At 30.7% G+C, this 20,046-nt stretch overlaps 1 protein-coding gene across 1 annotated transcript in view; it reads right to left on the reverse strand.

Moving 5' to 3' along the window:
• Positions 1–4,009: 4,009 nt before the first annotated feature.
• mAChR-B (muscarinic acetylcholine receptor) overlaps positions 4,010–20,046 on the reverse strand; it is a 229,646-nt gene continuing 213,609 nt past the window's right edge. Inside the window, exon 4 of the mRNA XM_075375543.1 lies at positions 4,010–6,177. Within this exon, the coding sequence (XP_075231658.1) occupies positions 4,010–6,177 (2,168 nt within the window). The remainder of the gene's footprint in view (positions 6,178–20,046) is intronic.

Below are 20,046 nucleotides of genomic sequence, written 5' to 3' on the forward strand. Positions count from 1 at the left end.
ATAGTAAAATAGTTCATGGTTCATCTGGATTACTCCCACACTCCATAAAATTCAGAGGATTGGCAAAGTTGTTTATTAAGGGATTATGAGCCTGTTTTATAACTGTACAGTAATTTATAATTTGTAGACCAGTAATATCAGTACTTTGGTTCACTAACATTCTGAGAAAAAATTCCTTGTCATCTCCCGAAGATCGAGCGCCTCAAGAGAAGTTTATGAGTTGCATTATTTTCCTTCTTTGTAAGTTTATTGTTCTTTCTTTCTATTTAAACATCTCCCTCAACCTTGATCATTCTTTCCCGAAGTGTTTCATGGATTTTGGTTTAACGCCTACTGGATGTTTGCTAAGCGTCTGAACCTGTAAAATTACTGTGTTTTTAGTATTTTTGTGACAGATAAGAGGTTGTTTGCATATGAAACTTTACGAGAATTCTATTTGCTATCTGATAGTTATAAAAAAAATAATCTTAACCGGTGTGAGATCCTTAACGATTAAATTCGGGTTTCATTTAAAACCTTTTCAAAATACACAAAACATATTAAAACAAAATATATTAACATTAATTATTCTAATTAATTATTAGATTAATTTATTATTAATTATTTATCTATTAATTATTCCAAAATAATTAACGACATTAACATTGTTTAATATAGGTTATTGTGCAGATACGCCGTTTGTTCAGGTACAGTACTGAATTTTTTTTGGAAAACTTTCCATAAGTCTTAAATAGTAGAACAGGAAACCAATTTCGAAGGGTTAGTTTCCATAGTATGAAAAAAATCCGCATTTTCTGAAATAATAATTTAAATAAAGAGCAACACTATAACTTGACTGAAAAACGTATCTTTTGGTAATTTCTGTACAATGTTTTCTGGAAGCAATCAATAATATATTTTACTAACAACATTCTGCTTAAAATTTTGGACATCTCAAACTTTAAAAAAATTTATCTTGCCTTGTTGTAATCTAAAAAATAAATAAACGCAGAACGATACTTCAGCATATTTCTTGAACGATCAAAAATTTACATTCAATAAGTATTTAATTTTACTTTAAAAAATATTAAATAAACTATCATCCGGCTTTTAGAAGTAGTTTATAAAGAATCAGAATTGCTTTATTTGAACTAAAAAGGTTGTATTTTTTTATCCTGATTAAACTTTTTATTAATTCAATAATAAGACAAAAGAACTATAAGGGGTCGATCTGACATTCTGTTCACTTTACTTATAAAACGGGAAAACGCTATTAATTCTCCTAAAATAAAACAAAACTAAGAAATTTTAGTATCATTTTTTCATTACACGAATTTGGCAGTTCCGAAACTCAATTTTTATATTTCGCATTAATCTCTTTGTAGGTACAATGCCGTAATCATTATAAGCTATAATAATGCTATGAAAAATTAAATAAATTTGTTCTTTTATTAATATTACATTTTATTAATTCTGATTAATTGATTTTATTAAACCTAACAATCTTGTTTACGTATTACAGTTTAAATTACAGCTAAATATAATAATTTCAGCTAAAAGTGCTAAAAGTAGTTTAGGACCGAGAGCTAAAAGCAGTTTTGAGAATGGAAGTACTCCGAAATGCGACAACTATGATTGTTCTACAGTGCAAGCAAGGGAAGTAAATAACACTAATTAATTATGAAAATCCTTTCTGAAATATAAAATATTGTGCAAAATATCTTTATTTATTTTTCTAAGAAAATATTCTTGTTTGCCGCTTCCAAATAATTATCACTAACCAATTTAATGTCTGATTTGCTACATTTTCATCATTCTGTAGGCCTGATTATCTGTTTTTGTTATTAACTAGTATAGTTCACGGTGTTTTTTTCTCCTATTGCATGAATTTAAATTCATATAAACAACTGCAGTATGTGAAATATATATATGTATATATATGTATACGAAATAATTCAGGAACGGATTTATTATTGGTGAAAAAATAAAATTTAATTTCTTATCACAAAATTTAATATTCTGAGTAAAAGAAGTGCATACAGGATTCTTTGTTTCACAATATAGGATTACATTAATTTGTATTTTACTCGTAATATATTTGTTCTGTTTTTTTTTTTGCGGATGAGATATGAAAACATTTAATTTAGTAAGGTGCTAATCAAAAGATTTCACTTACAGTAATGATGTTCACTGTACAACCTGCAGCATGTCTTTGGTGGTGAGCCTAGTTATGGTTTAATTTACAGGTGATTTTAAATCCATTTTGTTGGCTTTGGCATACTAATATGCATCAAAATATTTATTTAAGAAGATAACCCATTTTATTTTTCGCTTTTCCTATGATATTTGTCAGTTGTTGTAATCAAAAATAATTATCTCATTTCAGGAATATTTTGTTTAAAAAAATAAAAAACATAATTTTATAATGAAAATGCCGCATTAATTTTTTTTTCAGATTGCATGAATTTTAATACAACCTATGAAATAAATACTAAATAGTAGAACCACCTGTTTTTTTAAATGAGTATTACAACTAAATAACTTATTTTATCATTATGAAAAGAGGCAAACAAGTTCTGATACGATTACAATTCTACATCAGAAAATTTTCTCTATCAAATAACTTTTCCAAATTAAATTTCTGATCGTACAGAATATTAAAATTCGGATTGCTCTTGTGTTAAACAACGCTGGATAATTAAAAAAAAAAAAAAAAAAAAAAAAAAACATAGAGATTGAAAATTGATAAAGTAAACATTATCTTTAACACAAATTTGAAACGGATACTGAACTTTACAATTATTATATAACTACGCATAATAATTAATTATATTCCACAACATTTAAAAAACACAAACTTTAGAATACAGTTTAACGGTTAACATATATACGGATATTTATTATTGTTTACACAGCATAAACGTGTATTTAATTAAATATTGTTATGTTTTTTATTTTACTTATAATAAATAAAATACGTTTCAGATTTACATTTTATTTTAAAATATGATTTTCCGCTACATAAATCAACGTACTAAATTAAAATGAAATGACTTATAATTAATTTATTATTATAATAAATATTGTCATTATAATTTTTACTTAAATTATTTTATTTTTTAAAACTTTTATTAAAAATATCTTGAACACAATTCTTTTGAATATTTTATTACTGTATGTGCAACGTATAATTTTTGTTATATGTAAAAGTACACGTACATTTATCAAATAATATGTTCTGTAGTAACCGACCCGTTCAATTATTACCGTTACTTTTTTCATCGCAGTATTTAAAATAAAATTTTATTTTAGCAAAAATAATGTTTTTATTAATAGTTCTGTACATCAAAATAATTATAAAAAAGTAATTTTATGTAGAACAGCTAAATATTAAATAATTTTCGTTTTCTTTTACGTGAAAAAAAATTATGTAGAAAATGCCGATTTAATTTAGAGTATGATCATCCGTGAACTGTAAATGTCAGATGCAAAGTGACAACACTAACCAGAAACAGACCTCACCGCTGTCCGTACGAATCACCAAACTGGTTATTTAGCCTATCCGTCAGCCAAATTTCCCATATTATCAAAGTAAAATCTTTGATGATACGGGATAGGTCAAATATACTGGTCGATGTGACGTCACTCCAACAACAGTATGATATTACTTATGTATCGCATTAACATGTCCTTCTGTTCATTTTATCCCTACCCTTTTTTTATATTTGCATCCGGTAGCCAGCATCGAATTTACTTGAAGTAAAATAGAAAAAAAAAAATTGAGTTATTTTTTCGTCTACAATAGCAGATAAAATGCTAATTTTAATTTACAACGCATTTGATTAGCACTCCTTAAAGCTTATTACCTATAAATAGACAAGATTATTTATTTATTACTAGTACTTAATATTTATAAAATTACAGTATTAAAAATACAGCAGCTGTATTAAGCGACAGATATTTCTATTATACATTAACTATAGTACTGATAAGATATAATACAATTGAGCCGTTTATACGTTTAAATAATTTACGTCATATGAAAATCACCTTTTAATAATCTTGTAAATGTTTTTTTAAATTGATGATTTGCCAAAGCGTAACAAAACGGATTCATCGGGCTGTTGGCGTAACAAAGAAAATATGAAAACATAAATAAATGCTCGTTCGTACACGGCGGATTCGTGCAAAAACCCTCGACCAATGCTAGTATATGATACGGAGTCCAACAAGCTACAAATGCTCCTAATATAAAAGATATTGTGCGAAACGCTTTTCTAGCACGATTTTCTGATTTAGATTTTTGTCTGTTTGTTAGACCCGCCTTTCTTTTTGCTTTTAAACGTTTTCCGATCGTTTTAACAAAATCTCGTCTCGAGCCTTCTCTTTTTTCATTTGAATTTGTTTTCTTTAAGGGCTGTGGTTGTTGTTGTTGTGGAGGGGGTGTCGGCGGTGCCGATGTTATATTTTGTACGGTCGCGATCGAATTCGATCCGGTCGAATATATAGTTGCCGGCGTTCCGGTCGGTTTTTCAGGTTCCGGTGGTTCGGTAGTAACTATAGTCGTGACAGGTTTAGCGTTGTCTTCAGAATGGAGGCTGACTTCGGTATTTACTTTAGTAATCGGTGGCGTACCCGATTTCGGCGGCGTTCCTCCGGCTTGTTGCGCGGCAGCTCTTATCAACGCAGCTTGAAGTAACGACGTGTTACTTACGGTCGTTATATTATGTACCGGTGAAGGTGGACCGGTGGAAGACGCTGGAAAACTTTGACTGGACGGCGGACTTTCTATACAAGGAGATGGAACTATAACCGAACTTTCGTCCATATATTTTAAATCAGAATTATCTAGACCGACTAATATATCGTAGGTCGCTTGAGAAGCAACAAGAAGGCTTCGAGGTCGATCGTTACTACACAGCGACACCTCTGATACTGTACTGCTTTGGAATTGCGATGGAGGAGGTATTATCGATTGCGATGGAATAGAAGATGTTTCTGATACCGCCTTATCTCCGCTTAATTGATCGGGATCCTGCTCTTCTTTTGCCGCTGACGTCGGTGTAAGTGTTTCTGAAGATATTCCGCCGGGTGTTGTATATCCGGCCGGATTATCCGTATCAAGAAGGCTCTGTTCCGGGATAAGAGGAAGAGCAGCGATATGTTCCGATGTCGGCGTAGTGGAAGACGGGCTCGGTTTTGTAAGCGTAGTGCTAGCCGATTCTGGTGATCTAATAGGCATTATCCCGTTCGGTCGTGATGCCGGATGATGCGCTGTGGCAAACGCTTGTTGTAACGCGTTTGAGTGCGCTACAATATTTACCATATTTACAACCGATTTCTTTCTAGTTTTCCAATCCGGCGGCTGATTTGATTGTTGTGCGCTTGGAGTACTGTCTTCGTCCGATTCAAAAGCAGGACTGCTTGATCTTTCCGATTTATCACCTTCCCCTTGCGAAGAAGACTTTTTCTCGCCAGAGACTTTTTCACCGTCGACTGAATTATTCGTCGCCGTAGTCGTTGTCGTTTTAGTGGATGTTTTATGACTAGAGTTGGACTCGACATTTTGTGCGACGGCTGGTGTTAAACCGCCTGGTGAAGGGGCTGGAACTGGACTGTTCGATTTCGGTTTATCCTGGCTCAGCAGTGTACTTTGCGTTTTTGATATTCCGATTCCGGCCGCTCTTCCGGCCATGCCTGACATAGCACCGGCGCTTAAAGCGACCATAGACTGCATCTTTCTTTGTTTAGCTTCGCTTTTTTTCTGCATATCATAAGCTACTTTATATATACCTCCGTAAAGTACAAACAGAACTACCAACGTCGTCCAGTAGTAACCGATAATTAATGCCGTATTAAACACTGGATCTTTTAAAAACTGTACTGCACATTGACCCGGTAACAAATCCCTGAATCCGATAAAATGTTCCCAACCGAAAATGCTAATAAAGAATAATAAAGCCGGAATAATCCACGTGATAGTGACCATCCATATTACCCGATTTTTAGTTCTCCAGCTTCTGTATTTTGCAGCTATTTTTACCGAACAAAATCGATCTATCGTTATAAGGAGCACAGTATATTGTGATACAAGACATACTGTATAATCTACACTTAGCCATAAATCACAGAGTATCGGACCGAGATCCCAGTAACCCATTAGTACGTACACTGTGTAGAAAGGCATCGAAACCGTTCCTGAAACAGATAAAAAAATAAAATAATTAATCTATCGGCAATTTTTATATGTAATTTAATTAAAGTGATAACATCTGTTTTTTAAATCTACGAATGAATTTGTTCTTTGTTTAGTTACCCTCTGTATTTCTCAGTGGAGAAGACCGGTGACTTAAATTTAATTTTTCCAGGTTATGAAATGAATAGTTAACGTCCAATTTAATCCTAAATGTGTGTATTTGGCTGTAAAATAATATCAAAATCCTTTCCATCTAAAATAATCATCTTGGAAGAATGGAATATAAGCCTGATAAAATAATTAGGAAGTAAAAGTAATAATTAAACATATCTTCAGTTATCTATACAATCTGACCTTAATGATTCGAATTTCTCTTCTTTGAACATATTTTAAAGTATTTCAATTAAGTTGATACAACGTATCAGTATATGTATATAAATTCAAGTCCTGTTTGATAAAATCTCTTTCAGAAAAGATCCAGTCTCTTTTCAGGAAAAAAGGTTTTTATCATTTTAATAAGTATTTACTGTTAAAAAAAGTAAATAAATATGGTTAACATTTTGAGAAAATTTTTTTAAAGATATTTATTATTATTTCTATATTTTTCCCGTTATTATTGTTAACCTTAAAATTAAATGTGCAGTTATATCACTCGTTGTTGTAAAATAGGTTTTACAATTTGGTCTACAATGATGTCTGGTTTGTTAAAATGTGTTGTAACAAGTAAATATCAGCTAACCTGTGCTGATATTCGCTGAAAGTAATGACTGATTGATGCAGAACATCAATTAGTTAACGCTGTAAATTTAACGCCGTTAAATTTACAGCGTTAACTGAGTAGGTGTTAGATTATAAAATCCAATAATCATTTTGAAGTTCAAACCGTAAATAATGATCATTGTATACATTAAATAATGCTCAATGATATAACACTCATATCTATTAAAGTAATGATGATCTACATCATTATCATGCTGTTTGCAGTTAAAACATATGTTTTACTATGAATTTTTCTGAACGAGAAAATTACTTCTCAACAGTTTTGCGTTGTTCTGCTGAAAAAAGAGGTTCAGTAAAAACTTTCTTCTTTCAGAGATTAAAGAAGCTTTCTTGAACATGTACAGGATCCATATAGGAATAAGCTTCCCTGCATATGGAATCTGTATAATGAGGACGTATGCAAATAAATTTTAAAACTTACATAAAGCAATAGGTACCATATTGTTTCTTCAAATTTTCATACTTATTTATTGAAGATGAAGGAGGAGATTATTGAAAAATACCTAGTGAAAAGTAGGTTTGAGGTGAATTGACATATGCGAATTTCGCTCGCGCATATGCGAGAACGGTGGCCGCTAGGCGCATGGGACTAAGACCTATCATTCCGGTGATCGCAAAGTACTTGCTATGTTGAACCTTTCAAAATCGCATCAGAATTGGCCTAGGAGGTTCTTGAGATTACGCCCTTTTTTTTATTTAAAGAAAGCTATGTCCGAGAATTGTCGTTTCTTATGTAAATTATAAATAAATTAACGTCAGATGTCAATAATTAGCTATCACAATTATAACAAATTAAAAATCAACAACACCCGCTTTCGCTGAAAGTAATAATGGCCTAAATGATCCTCATAAATTAATCAGGGTGATTGCAGTTAAAACATATGTTTACTATGAATTGATTAATATGCTACTGCGCATACTAGAAAAAAATGCAATTTATATAAAGTAGAGATTAAAGAACAGTGCTATTGTAATATCTATCTAAACCAATATATGAAAAACCAACAAATTATGGATGATTAACAGCTATAGGGAATTCCCTGACGTCATACACAGTCTATAACTGTAATATGTTATTACTATAAAATACATTTAACACAAATTATGAATTGTGATGTCGAAACTGTTTGATCGATAAATGATCAAACTGTATCTTTGCGGCTTTAATCACTATATTTTGCGGCTTTATATCAAATTATTTTAGTCTCGCAAATCTGAAGGAATATATACAAGAAAGAATCAGATGTTTGCCCCGGTTTTCGTTGAAAGTAAATGATGACCGATTGATGCAGTACCTCATCATAGCTTTTCTTAAATTTACAAGATGAAGGAGTAGATTTATTGAACAATTCATAGTGAAAAATAGGTTTGTGGTGAATTGACATATGCGAATTTCGCTCGCGCTAGTATCTCGAGAACGGTGGCCGCTAGATGCATGGGACTAGAACCTATCATTCTGGATGATCACAAAGTTCTCTTTGCCGATAATATCAGCTGCCGATAATTAGCTATCACAACTATAAAAAATTTAAAATCTACAAAATCTGTTTTAGCTGAAAGTAATGATGACTGATGTAGAACATCATTATAAATTTACAGCGTTAACTGAGTAGGTGTTAGATTATAAAATCCAATAATCATTTTGAAGTTCAAACCGTAAATAATGATCATTGTATACATTAAATAATGCTCAATGATATAACACTCATATCTATTAAAGTAATGATGATCTACATCATTATCATGCTGTTTGCAGTTAAAACATATGTTTTACTATGAATTTTTCAGTAAATCAACTGTTTCATCATGTAAATTTAACGTGAACACACATTCATCATTGAAAGTAGCCGTTCTTTAATGTATTCCAATAAACCCGTGAAAAGAGACCCTGAGATTCAAAAGTCATTTGATTGTTGGTTATTTGTAGTCATTTTTGAGGCATCTCAAACCCGTGTTTAATATGTATTTTGCAGTAAATCCACTCTTTCAGCTTGTAAATTTAACTAGAAACACATGTTAATCCTAGAAAACATTACCTCAGGTTCACGCATCAAAATTTTGTCAGGAGTCAAAGGTCAACATGATGTTTAAACCCGAGATTTACGTACTACTTATGCAGCAGCTAATTCAAGTAACCTTTAGGCAACTTAATACTTCATTTTTCTTTCTTTTTTTTTTTGGCATCACTCAGTCGACTGGTTTTATGTTATTCCCTTTTATCTTATGTGTTCTGTGCTAACCTTCTAACTTCAACGGATTCTTTACAGCCTACATCCTTAATTATCTGTTTCACTGTCTAAGCTTATCTTTGTCTTCCTGAACAGTTTATATCTTCTAGACTATCATTATTAAGGAATCAGTCGACGAAAGACTGACAGACCTACAGGTTGATCCTAGTCCTCTAGAGATGGCTGGACAGCAAACACGGGAACGAGGTACGAGTCGACCTCATTCCTTACCGTTCAAGGGTGCACGTTGAAACCCCCTGCGGAATGCGGGATATTTAAGGGAGGAGGACACCATAGAACATATAGTGTTCGTACGGGATAGATTCCTGAAGAATAGGGAAGCATGCTGGAGGGAATTCGGCGTGCTATCCTCATCAGATAACATCATGAGTATGTGCTGTAGACCTAACGGGCATGGTACGCGGGTATCAGTGATGTCGGTCAAGTTATTCATACGAAGATGGCGTAAGAAGTGCAGGGGTGAATAATTTCCCCCCTCCATTGTATCATCCTGATTGTGTTCATATTAAATTAAGTTCGGCCTTAATGTGAAGTTGACGATAAAAAAATATAAAAGAAAAGAAAAGACGATAAAAAAATTTCTATATAGAATTTTTTTTTTCTTTTTTTATCGTCGATATTTTAACTAAATATCATACACGTGTCTTAATAAATGGTTCACCAACCTAGTTTGTCTCTAAACTAAAACTCTAAACTAAATTCGGTACATATTGTGAGATTATACGTGATTCTTATATGTTACTTTAAGTTAAGGAAAAAAAAACATACAAAAATTCGGGCGAAAATATTTTGCTACTTTTTTTTATTGTAATCATTGAAAATTCTTTAAAAAATACAACGTAATCCTATTTGGGTGATCATTAATATTTATTATAATTTCTCCAGTAGAAAGCATCTGTAGCACTCCTATATTACAAAAAAAAGAAAGTATTAAAGAGTGAAAGATGAAAAGGTTTTTTTATCTATTAAAAAGAACGTCCGAGTAGTGAGTAAAGTAGATATGAAATTAACCTATTAAATATAAGGAGAAATAGGAAATAATTACTAGAAGCGTATTTTTTTATCATTTATAATCTTATTCTATTTCTAAAAAGTGTATAATTCTTAAATAAAAACCTAAAGAATTTTAATATATTTTTTTAAACTATTATTTATTATAATATAGAATATTTGTGATCTAAGTATTTTATCTGTGTATTTATATTTACTTTTTTCCATCTATGTAGTGATTTATTTGTAATTTGAATACTTTGTGCTTCTGTTCTTATTATAATATCCAACCGAATATTCATATCTGATTATTATATATGTACAAAGTAATTCACGAAGAATGTAACAAACTTTAAAAATAGAATGTAGAATGTCTTCAAACAAAGTAGAACAAGACATGTTCTACTGGTGAAAATGAAGAAGAAATTTCATCTAAACGTAGGTTCGGAAACGCTTCGTTAGCGAGTATCAGCGGCGTAAGATATGGCCCTGGTTTGTGAGATTTTTGTAAAATTAAACTAGATTATAATTTCTGAGATCCAAATTAAGGAGTAAATTTATTGCTTTGATATGAGATCTGAAATGAAAAATTTAAAAAAGGTCCAAAACAGTATTTTTAGTAGTTTTCGAGTCAAAAATTGGTGGTCGAAAAAAGACACTAATTTATGTTTAGTGTAAAATAACCTTGTTACATGAGTAAAAAAAAACATAAGTTTGAAAAGAAGACTTGTAGAGATTTAAATTCTGAACAAACAATTCATTTAACAAACAACAAAAGTAAAACTTTTGTTGTTTGTTAAAAACAAAACGTTCAAAATTTGGCAGATTTTAACTACTTATAAACAAAATTTTCATTATTAAAAACAAAATAATTAAATATTTTAGAAAAAAAAAACAGAATCAAAATTTAAAAAAAAATGAAAAATCGATTAAATCAACACATCAATAAAACAATTTGTTAGACAATTTTATAATTCAAGATTCATTTTATCGAAATGTTTTTGAAATAATTTATTTCATAAGTTGGTAATACTAACAGTTGATTCCAACAATTAAATTTTTTGTGTGTCCTGAAAGTTTGTTACACTGTTGGTGAATCATTATATATATACACACACACACACACATATATAATGATTTATACGTTTGTGGCGGATTCTGTCTATCCATTTGCAACAGCATCACGCAAGAACCAAATTACCGATTGTTTTAAAATTTTCAGGATACATTCATGTTAATTTAGGAAAGGTTTTAAGTTAAAAAATGAGGTCAGTCACCTTGGAGGTGAAGTTGTGAAGGTTTTCTTCGTCAAAAGTACTTTAGTTACTATATTTACTGCTATTCTGTCTTTTGTAATTTAGTTTATTTATCACGTATTTGTAAAGTCTGTATACTTTTTTGAAATTACGGATTCAACTGTTATAAAAATTTGTACCGTATGAAAAATGCCATGCCTGACCGGGATTCAAACCCGGGACTGCAGATGAAAGGCCGAGACGCTACCACACTGCAACAAAGATAGGCAGTGTTACTTATCAATGTTGTAATTGTTATTTATCAGTATTCTTTTCACAATCTTGAGGATATCGAACAAAGCGGAGTCTAGGAGGCGGGTATGGCCAGCAATGCGAGCCATGACCAACTGTATGAATATTAAACAATTTCGAACAATTTTGTAATTAATATTATTATTATTTTAATTAATGATTTTAATTTATTTTATTATCGATCTATTATTTTTTCATAATCTTGTAATTCTAAAATTATGAGAATACCGGGGTATTTTCTAAACTGTATTTTTCTAAAATTATTTTTTTTAAATATGAGCAAATTTATTCCAACTGGTGTGATATAGGCTTAGAATAGAAAATCAAATCTTCCGAACTTCTGGATAAACAACAATGTGTTTGTGAATTTCTAATTTTATAATTTTTCTGCGTAAGCTCAGTAATATTAATATAAAAAAAGAATCTGACTTTCAAATTAAAATTTTTACTTGGAAAATAAATTGTACCAAAAATTACGATCTTTTGATTTTTGTCATCTCAAATTTCAGGGTTAAATACCAGTTAATCAAATTTCTGATATAACATTTTTAGCAAAATTTATATTTTGGATCTAAAAAAATATCCATATTTTAAATTCTAGGTATAAAAATCAAGGTCTAGTGGTGAACGCGTCTTCGAAAATCAGCTAAATTCAAAGTCGGGAGTTCTAAGGTTCAAATCCTAATAAAGGCAATTACTTTTATACGGATTTGAATACTAGATCGTGGATACCGGTGTTCTTTGGTGGTTGGGTTTTAATTAAACACACATTTCAGGAATGGTCGACCTGAGACTGTGCAAGGCTACATTTCATTTACACTCATACATATCATCCTCTGAAGTAATAACTTACGTGGTTCGGAGGCTTAACAGAAAAAGAAAGAAAGGTATAAAAAAATCAAAGGAAATGAATAATCGTGTATCAGTAGATGCATCTAAATTTTTAAAATTTTAGTTAACTTAAAAATTATTAAAAAAAATTGTTAAATGCTTTGCAATTTTGAATCTGTTTTCTCAAGATAATAATGTTTTTACATTAAATTTTTTGGGATTTTCTCTCAAAGAAATTTTAATAAATATACTTTTTAAAGTTGTAAAAAAAAAAATAAAAAAAAAAAATAAATAAATATATTTATTAACTTTTGAACTATCCCAATAAAATATTATGTTTTCATATAAAGAAGTCATAATGTTAAATATTATATTAAAACCTTCGTCTATTATCAGATATGATTAAAGAGAATTAGACGTAGGAAATTCTACTTAATTTCCTATATAACATGAGTTCTACCGTTCCAAATACTCGTTCTAATAATGGTTGCGGTATGAATACGGGTCGAAAACATGGAATGTTTCATAACACATGACAGGTACCACCATTATTAAGGAATACCAGGAATTCTTTCTTCGATTTCAAATGACTTAATATGCAAAAATGTAATAATTTATGTCATATTATAATCTTATTATATCTATTGACACGGTAATTTACGTTAAAGTTTTGTTTTATTTTTTAAAGTTTTATTGTATTTATTTATATAAACTTTACTTATAATTGGATAATAACAGGCTACCTTAGGGGGTGCTGATCATCGACAAAAATGATACTTCTGGGAAAATACTTCTTGAATAATTATTTTTCAATGTAAATAGATTCACAATTAGATCGTCTTAAAATATACGAGTATATTTAGAGTAATTCAATATCAAGTTCTTGCTACATCAGTTGTCAGTTTTAACAAATTGTTACCATATAATCGGTGACCAATGAAGACATACGACGTCTGTAAATAAAGTAATAAGACTGGTTCAGCAAAACTTTTTATTTACAATCCAATTATAGATGGACTCTATCACCTTCGAAATAGTTCCCTTGGGAAGACACGTAACGCTTCAAACGGTTTTCCCACCTTCATAGAAGTGCTGGAACTCAGAAACCGGAATATCTGTCAGATGGTCGATTACATTTTTTTAATGTTTTCTACTGTTCCAAATGGTGTGTTCTTTGAGGTGTTTTATTAAATAAGGGAACAGGAAAAAGTTTCAGGGACTCAAATCAGGTGGTTGAGAAACTACAAAAATGTTTTTCTTTGCTAAAAACTCATTAATTGAGTGTGACAAGGTCATGATACAGCATCCAGTTGTCTTTGATAGTTGGTCTCACGCGGGCAACTCTTTTCTGCAGTCTTTCAAGAATTTCTCGGTAAACATACTGATTTACAGTCTGTCTTGTAGACAAAAACTCCTTATGGACAATGCCATTACTATTAAAGAAACAAATTAGAGTGGGTTTGATTTTTTATTTGGTCATTTTTGCTTTTTTGGGGCGTGGTGAGTTTGAAGTCTGCTACTTTTTGCTCTGGCATTTTGTTTCTGGGTCGTACTCAAATATCCAAGATTTACCACGAGTAATAACATGTTTTAGAAAACCAAGATCAGTTTCAATTCGCCGTAGAAATCGCGGCACACTTACATCCTGTTGTTTTTCTGTTCAACAGGTTTTTTTGGGACCAATTTTGCACAAACTTTTTTTATATCCAATTCGTTTGTCAAAATTTGATGGACTGTGGTACGGTTCAAATTCAATTGTTCTGAAATCATTCTGACAGTTAATCGCCGGTCGTACCGTATCAACTCTCTTATTCGCTCAATATTGTAGTTACTTTTTGACGTTAACCGTCTTCCAGAGCGTGGATCGTCCACAACTGATTCCCGGCCTTCTGAAAATGCTTTAAACCGCCTAAAAACTTAGGCTCGTGACGGAGCGTCATCTCCATACGCCTTTTCCAATTTGAAAAACTTCCAGTAGTATTCTCACCTAGTTTAACACAAAACTTGATTGCATAACGTTGCTCATAATAAGTATCACTCACTTTTGTAACGCGCAACAGAAACTCGTTTCACGAAAAGTTTGTTTACATCTCACGTGGCAGCAATAGACTAAAAATATTAATTCCTAATATAAATCAGCTGTTTGTATAACTATATGTTTACTACTAACTTTACAGTGTTGCCACTTTGGCTGTGAAAAAAAAACTAGTCTCATTACTTTATTTACAGACATCGTACATACATAGATTTTTTGTAAATCTTTAGTTATAAAATTTAGTTTTAGTTATATATAGTTTATAGTTTTATTTTTTTAGTTATAAAATTTAAAACTAATTTTCTAAAAATAAAATTTTCAATGATTTACTTTTTACAGAGTTTTACACGTTCAGTATAAGGTTAAATACAGGTAATTATTTTTTCTTATCATATGATTTGATAGGATCCAGCCTTTTCCTTTCTATATATACATTTATAGCCATTTTATATATATATATATACATGTATATATATCTGGTACTTATGTCACTAATACCATTTAAAAAAAAAAGATCTCCGTGTCATAGTGGGAGCTAGAAGAATGGATTCATAATTTCCGATTTCTAGAAGTCATAAAATTTCTCTACTAAGATATATTTATAACTATAAGGCACTTAGAATGTTCTGTATTAGGACTGGAAACGTTATAGGTAACTCAAAAGTTCTTTCAGTGAGATTAAAGAATTTTAGTCATGTAAACTCGAAACTTATAATCTGTTCTTTACATATTGTGTCCTAAAATTTTAAAACTATCTTCTTTCGAATATTTGATTGTTAAAATTAGTACCTAGATTTCTAAAACAATAATCGAGAGTGTACATGATACAAGCTGAAAGTCAGCTTTCAACCTACTAACAAATATCCCTTTTGAATTTTGAAAATCGGAAGCTTATTTGCAGAGATATTATAAGAGTACCAAAAAAATACCTCCCAAAACAGTGCCCCAGGGGCACCCAGTTTGTTATCATTTGATGGTGATGATTGATCTCGCCTTGTATGGGATGTTCGATTCACCTTACCACTCTAGCCTGACACCCAGTCCCCACAGGTAGCCCATTAATATAAAATAGAATTTAAAAAAAATCTATTTAATATTATTTTATTTTAATTAACGATAATTTAATTCTATTATTTTTCTAATATTAATTATTTGAATCATTCAGTTCAAATCTAGCTTATACAGTGAAAGAGGCTCACAGTTCATTAATTCAATTCATTAAAATTTGTGCTTCAACCGGCAAATCTCTACAACGTGTGTGTGTGTGTGTGTGTGTGTGTGTGTGTGTGTGTGTGTGTGTGTGTGTGTGTGTGTGTGTGTGTGTGTGGTGTGTGTGTGTGTGTGTGTGTGTGTGTGTGTGTGTGTGTGTGTGTGTGTGTGTGTGTGTGTGTGTGTGTGTGTGTGTGTGTGTGTGTGTGTGTATGTAGCCTATGGCACTCCTAGTAATGTAAGAATGTAAATCGGTTCGGCCATTTAGCTGCTACGGTGGAACAAACATACGTACATACATTGATACATACATACATACCCTAAATACATTACACTCCTTTTTGAGCAGTCGTGTAAAAAGAGGATAATGAGAGATTAAACATCAACAAAGATAAAAATAAGACAGTAAAAGTTGTTATTTAAGTGGTAAAGTTAAAAATGATTGAATGAGTAAACCAGAAAACAAACGAAGATTAATGTAAGTTAGAAGGGCTTTCGTGTTAAAAAATCTGTTATGATTAAACGTAAATAAAAATAGGAATAAATTATTTTAATGTTTTATTTGTGTGTAGTGAAGTTGTATGTAACGATTTGTATGACAGTGAAATATGGATATAAAAGAAAAGCCATGTAAACAAAAAATGGAGACTCTTGAAATGTATTTTTTAATAAGAAAATTTTGAAAATTACATAGGTTGATGAGTAGAAAAATGATGAGATTTTTGGTCTAATTTTATAATTAGATTTTTGGGCTATACTAAGCTTAAAGGACGATAAATTTGTTTCTTAAAGGAAGTTGTAAAAATACTTGTTAATGTAAAAACTGTAAAAGAAAACCAAATATTATACATATAATTGTGGATATATATTTTAGAGGCTAAGATATTGTTGCGAATAGAATAACGGAAACAAATCGATCAGTACAATAAAATCCATTCAAATAATTAATTTTATAAAATTATTTGCAAAAATCACTATATTTTATTCTTATCATTTCACTTTTTTATTTTACTTGATGATATCGCCACTTAAGCTTAAAGCTTTTGAGTGGTTTATGGGGATTTCATATTTTTTCAACAATTAATGATGTTAACAAATTGATCAATTTCTTAAAACCGACTGTTGAATACACATATTTAAATTGCTATCTTATTTGTGTTTTTCTAAAAATATAAAAAAATGTAAAATATAATTTCTCAAAGATGATTTATAAAAAATTTATTATGTTAATTTCACATATGGATATTAATAATTTCCATGTATTTTAATGTCCGATGAAAAAACAAAATTTAGAAAAGATTTTTCAAAAAATTATTTCTTTTTTTTTAGTTATTGGTACCTACTTTAAAAATATTAATTTTTGATGGGTGTAAAACCTTCAAAAGATAACTTTTTTATTTGATTACAATAATAAATAAGCGGAGCAAAAAAAAAATTAAGAAAATTCCATTATCCAGTAACGACGAATATAAATTGAATATAGATATAACCCGCCGGGTTAGTCTAACGGTTAAACTCGTCATCGCAAAATCAGCTGATTTTCGAAGTCGAGTCTAAGATCAAGTCCTTGTAATAGTAGTTGATTTTATATGGATCTAAATGCTTGACTGTGGATACCGCTGTTCTTTGGAGTAGGGTTTCATTTAAGCACACGTCTTAGGAGTGGTCAACCTCTCTCTTTCTCTCTCTCTCTTTTCTGTTTAGCCTCTGAACGGGAATTACCGTTCAGAGGATGAATGAGGATGATATGTATCAGTGTAAATGAAGTGTAGTCTCGTACAGTCTCAGTTCGACCATTCCTGAGATGTATAATTAATTGAAACCCAACCACCAAAGAACACCGGTATCCACGATCTAGTATTCAAATTCGTATAAAAGTAACTGCCTTTGCTAGGACTTGAACGCTGGAACTCTTGACTTCCAAATCTGTTGATTTGGGAAGTCGCGTTCACCACTAGACCAACCCTGTGGGTTAGGAGTGGTCGACCTGAATAATTTGTCTTGTGGCCATGTCTTCTTGATTGTTCTGCGTTTTTTTTGTGTTGGCTTGATTGTATGAATGTATAAATGTATGTGGTACGTCTTAGTACCTGTTAGATGTTCTATTTTTTCTGAATGTTTTTCTCCTTAGGAATTTGTGGTGTGCAGTGTGTGCGTGTAGTGGTCTGGTATGGATGTGCTTGTGGAGACCGTGTGTGGGTGTGGGACGCTTACCACCCTCATGAAGTAATGCTTTATTACTGGTTTCCCAGGAGGTGCAGTCGCCAGAGATGGAGGTTTAATCGGTAGTGCGCAGGAATACATATGCATTTTCTGTGACAGCTTGCGGCACCTGTTAGCGAGTCCTACACCTGCGCCCGTAAATGGGGTTTCTCCATCTCAAAAAAAAAAGAGTTGTCGATCTGAGTCTGTTCAAGATTACATTTACGCTTACATCCCAACTACATCAAACTTGGCAAACCGGTAGTGGTAATTGCAGTTACTAATCTATACACACACGCGCACGCACGCATGCGCGCGCACACACACACACACACACACACACACACCTAGACCAGCAGTAGCTGGAAAACTGGTTAAAGAAAATGAACATTCATATATCAACTATCCTAGTAATAATATTTGAATAAAAAAATGATGTAGACTTTGCATAATATCTTGAATTTTAGAAATATGAACGTTTGTAAAAAAAAGTTGAAATGTTATATTTGCATTAAAAGAAAATAATAATATTAAAACTGTTGGTATTCTTTGGTAAAAGCACGATTAGTATGGGAAAGAGTACAGAAGTACTATAAACGAATGAAACCTGATCTGTATTTGTAATCATATAATCAAGAATAAGATCGGTGAAATTTTCACCGTTTTCCGCCCGATTTTTTTTACCTGTTCCTTTTTATACCATTTCCTTCTATCTTCTCTCACTTTTAGTAAGTTTTTTCAGCACTCAAACTTTCAGCCGATTGAAATTCAGCTCAATTTCATATTATTTCTTTAAAATGTATTAAAATTCATTTAAATTTTACATTTTATCTTAATATCAATCGTGGTGTATTTTTATTAAAAAAAAACAAATTTAAATTTTAAGCAATGTTTAATTAATGTTTATTGAATTTGAATAATTTATCTTTCTGAATTGATAAAATATCAGTCAACCTTTATGAAACTTTGAAGTTAAATAAAATATAAATAATTTATCCCGGTAATTTATTTTATTGGAATAACTTTTTATTTTTTTGCATATAAAAAAAAAACGTTTAAAAATCCATAACAGTTATTAAAGAGAACACTGAAATATTATAATGAAGAATAGCAACTAAAAATTAAATCAAATACTTGATATGTTAATCAAGGCTAAATAGGTTTCAATATTCAAATATGTGCTTTCTTTTGTTTTTATTTCAAATTTTTATATTTAATCAGTTCAATGTAGATTTTTACATTACAAATTATATTATATTTTACCGGTATACATTAAAATATTATAATTAAATTAACAGAATTTATATTCTACATTTTTAACAATATTTTAAAATTACTACACATAATATGATGATGAGAAATATCCAGTGATTTAAATTTGGTATTAAAAAGAAAAATCTCATGTGAACATTACTTGTACGTCTATTAGATTACATACACACGCTTTTTATAAAATGAAAAGTACATAAAATTTTATTTCATTAATAACTTCTGATATTTTTCATATTTTTTTTTTATTGTTATTATTGAATTATTATTTATCGTAAAAAATATTTTAGAAAGGTTAATAATTATTAATAAATCAATATATTAAAATTAAGAGGAAGTCTGATTCGGACCGATGTGCCTTCCTCTTTTATGATCCAAATATTTCATTAATTAAAATTTATTTTGCTATAACTCTGGAACCAATGAAAATAAGTACCACTTATAGTAGAAAAGCTCTCAATCAGGGATTATTACTGCAGTAAGAATAAGTCCAAAATCCAGATTTTTTTGGATATTGGGCTATTTTGAACACTTTTGGTTCAGTCGATTACAGTTAAAAGGGGAGGTGCCCAACTAGATGTTACAATATTCATAAATCCAAAATATTAACATCCTACGGCTAATCGTTATTGAGTTATGCGAGATACATAGTACATACGTACGTACAGATGTTACCCCGAAACTAGTCAAAATAGATTTAGGGATGGTCAAAATGGATATTTCCGTTGAAATCTGGAAACCAAAATTTTTCGCGATCAC

This window comes from Lycorma delicatula, chromosome 9 (genome assembly GCF_047948215.1).
Source record: "Lycorma delicatula isolate Av1 chromosome 9, ASM4794821v1, whole genome shotgun sequence".
Classification (NCBI taxonomy): Eukaryota; Metazoa; Arthropoda; class Insecta; order Hemiptera; family Fulgoridae; genus Lycorma; species Lycorma delicatula.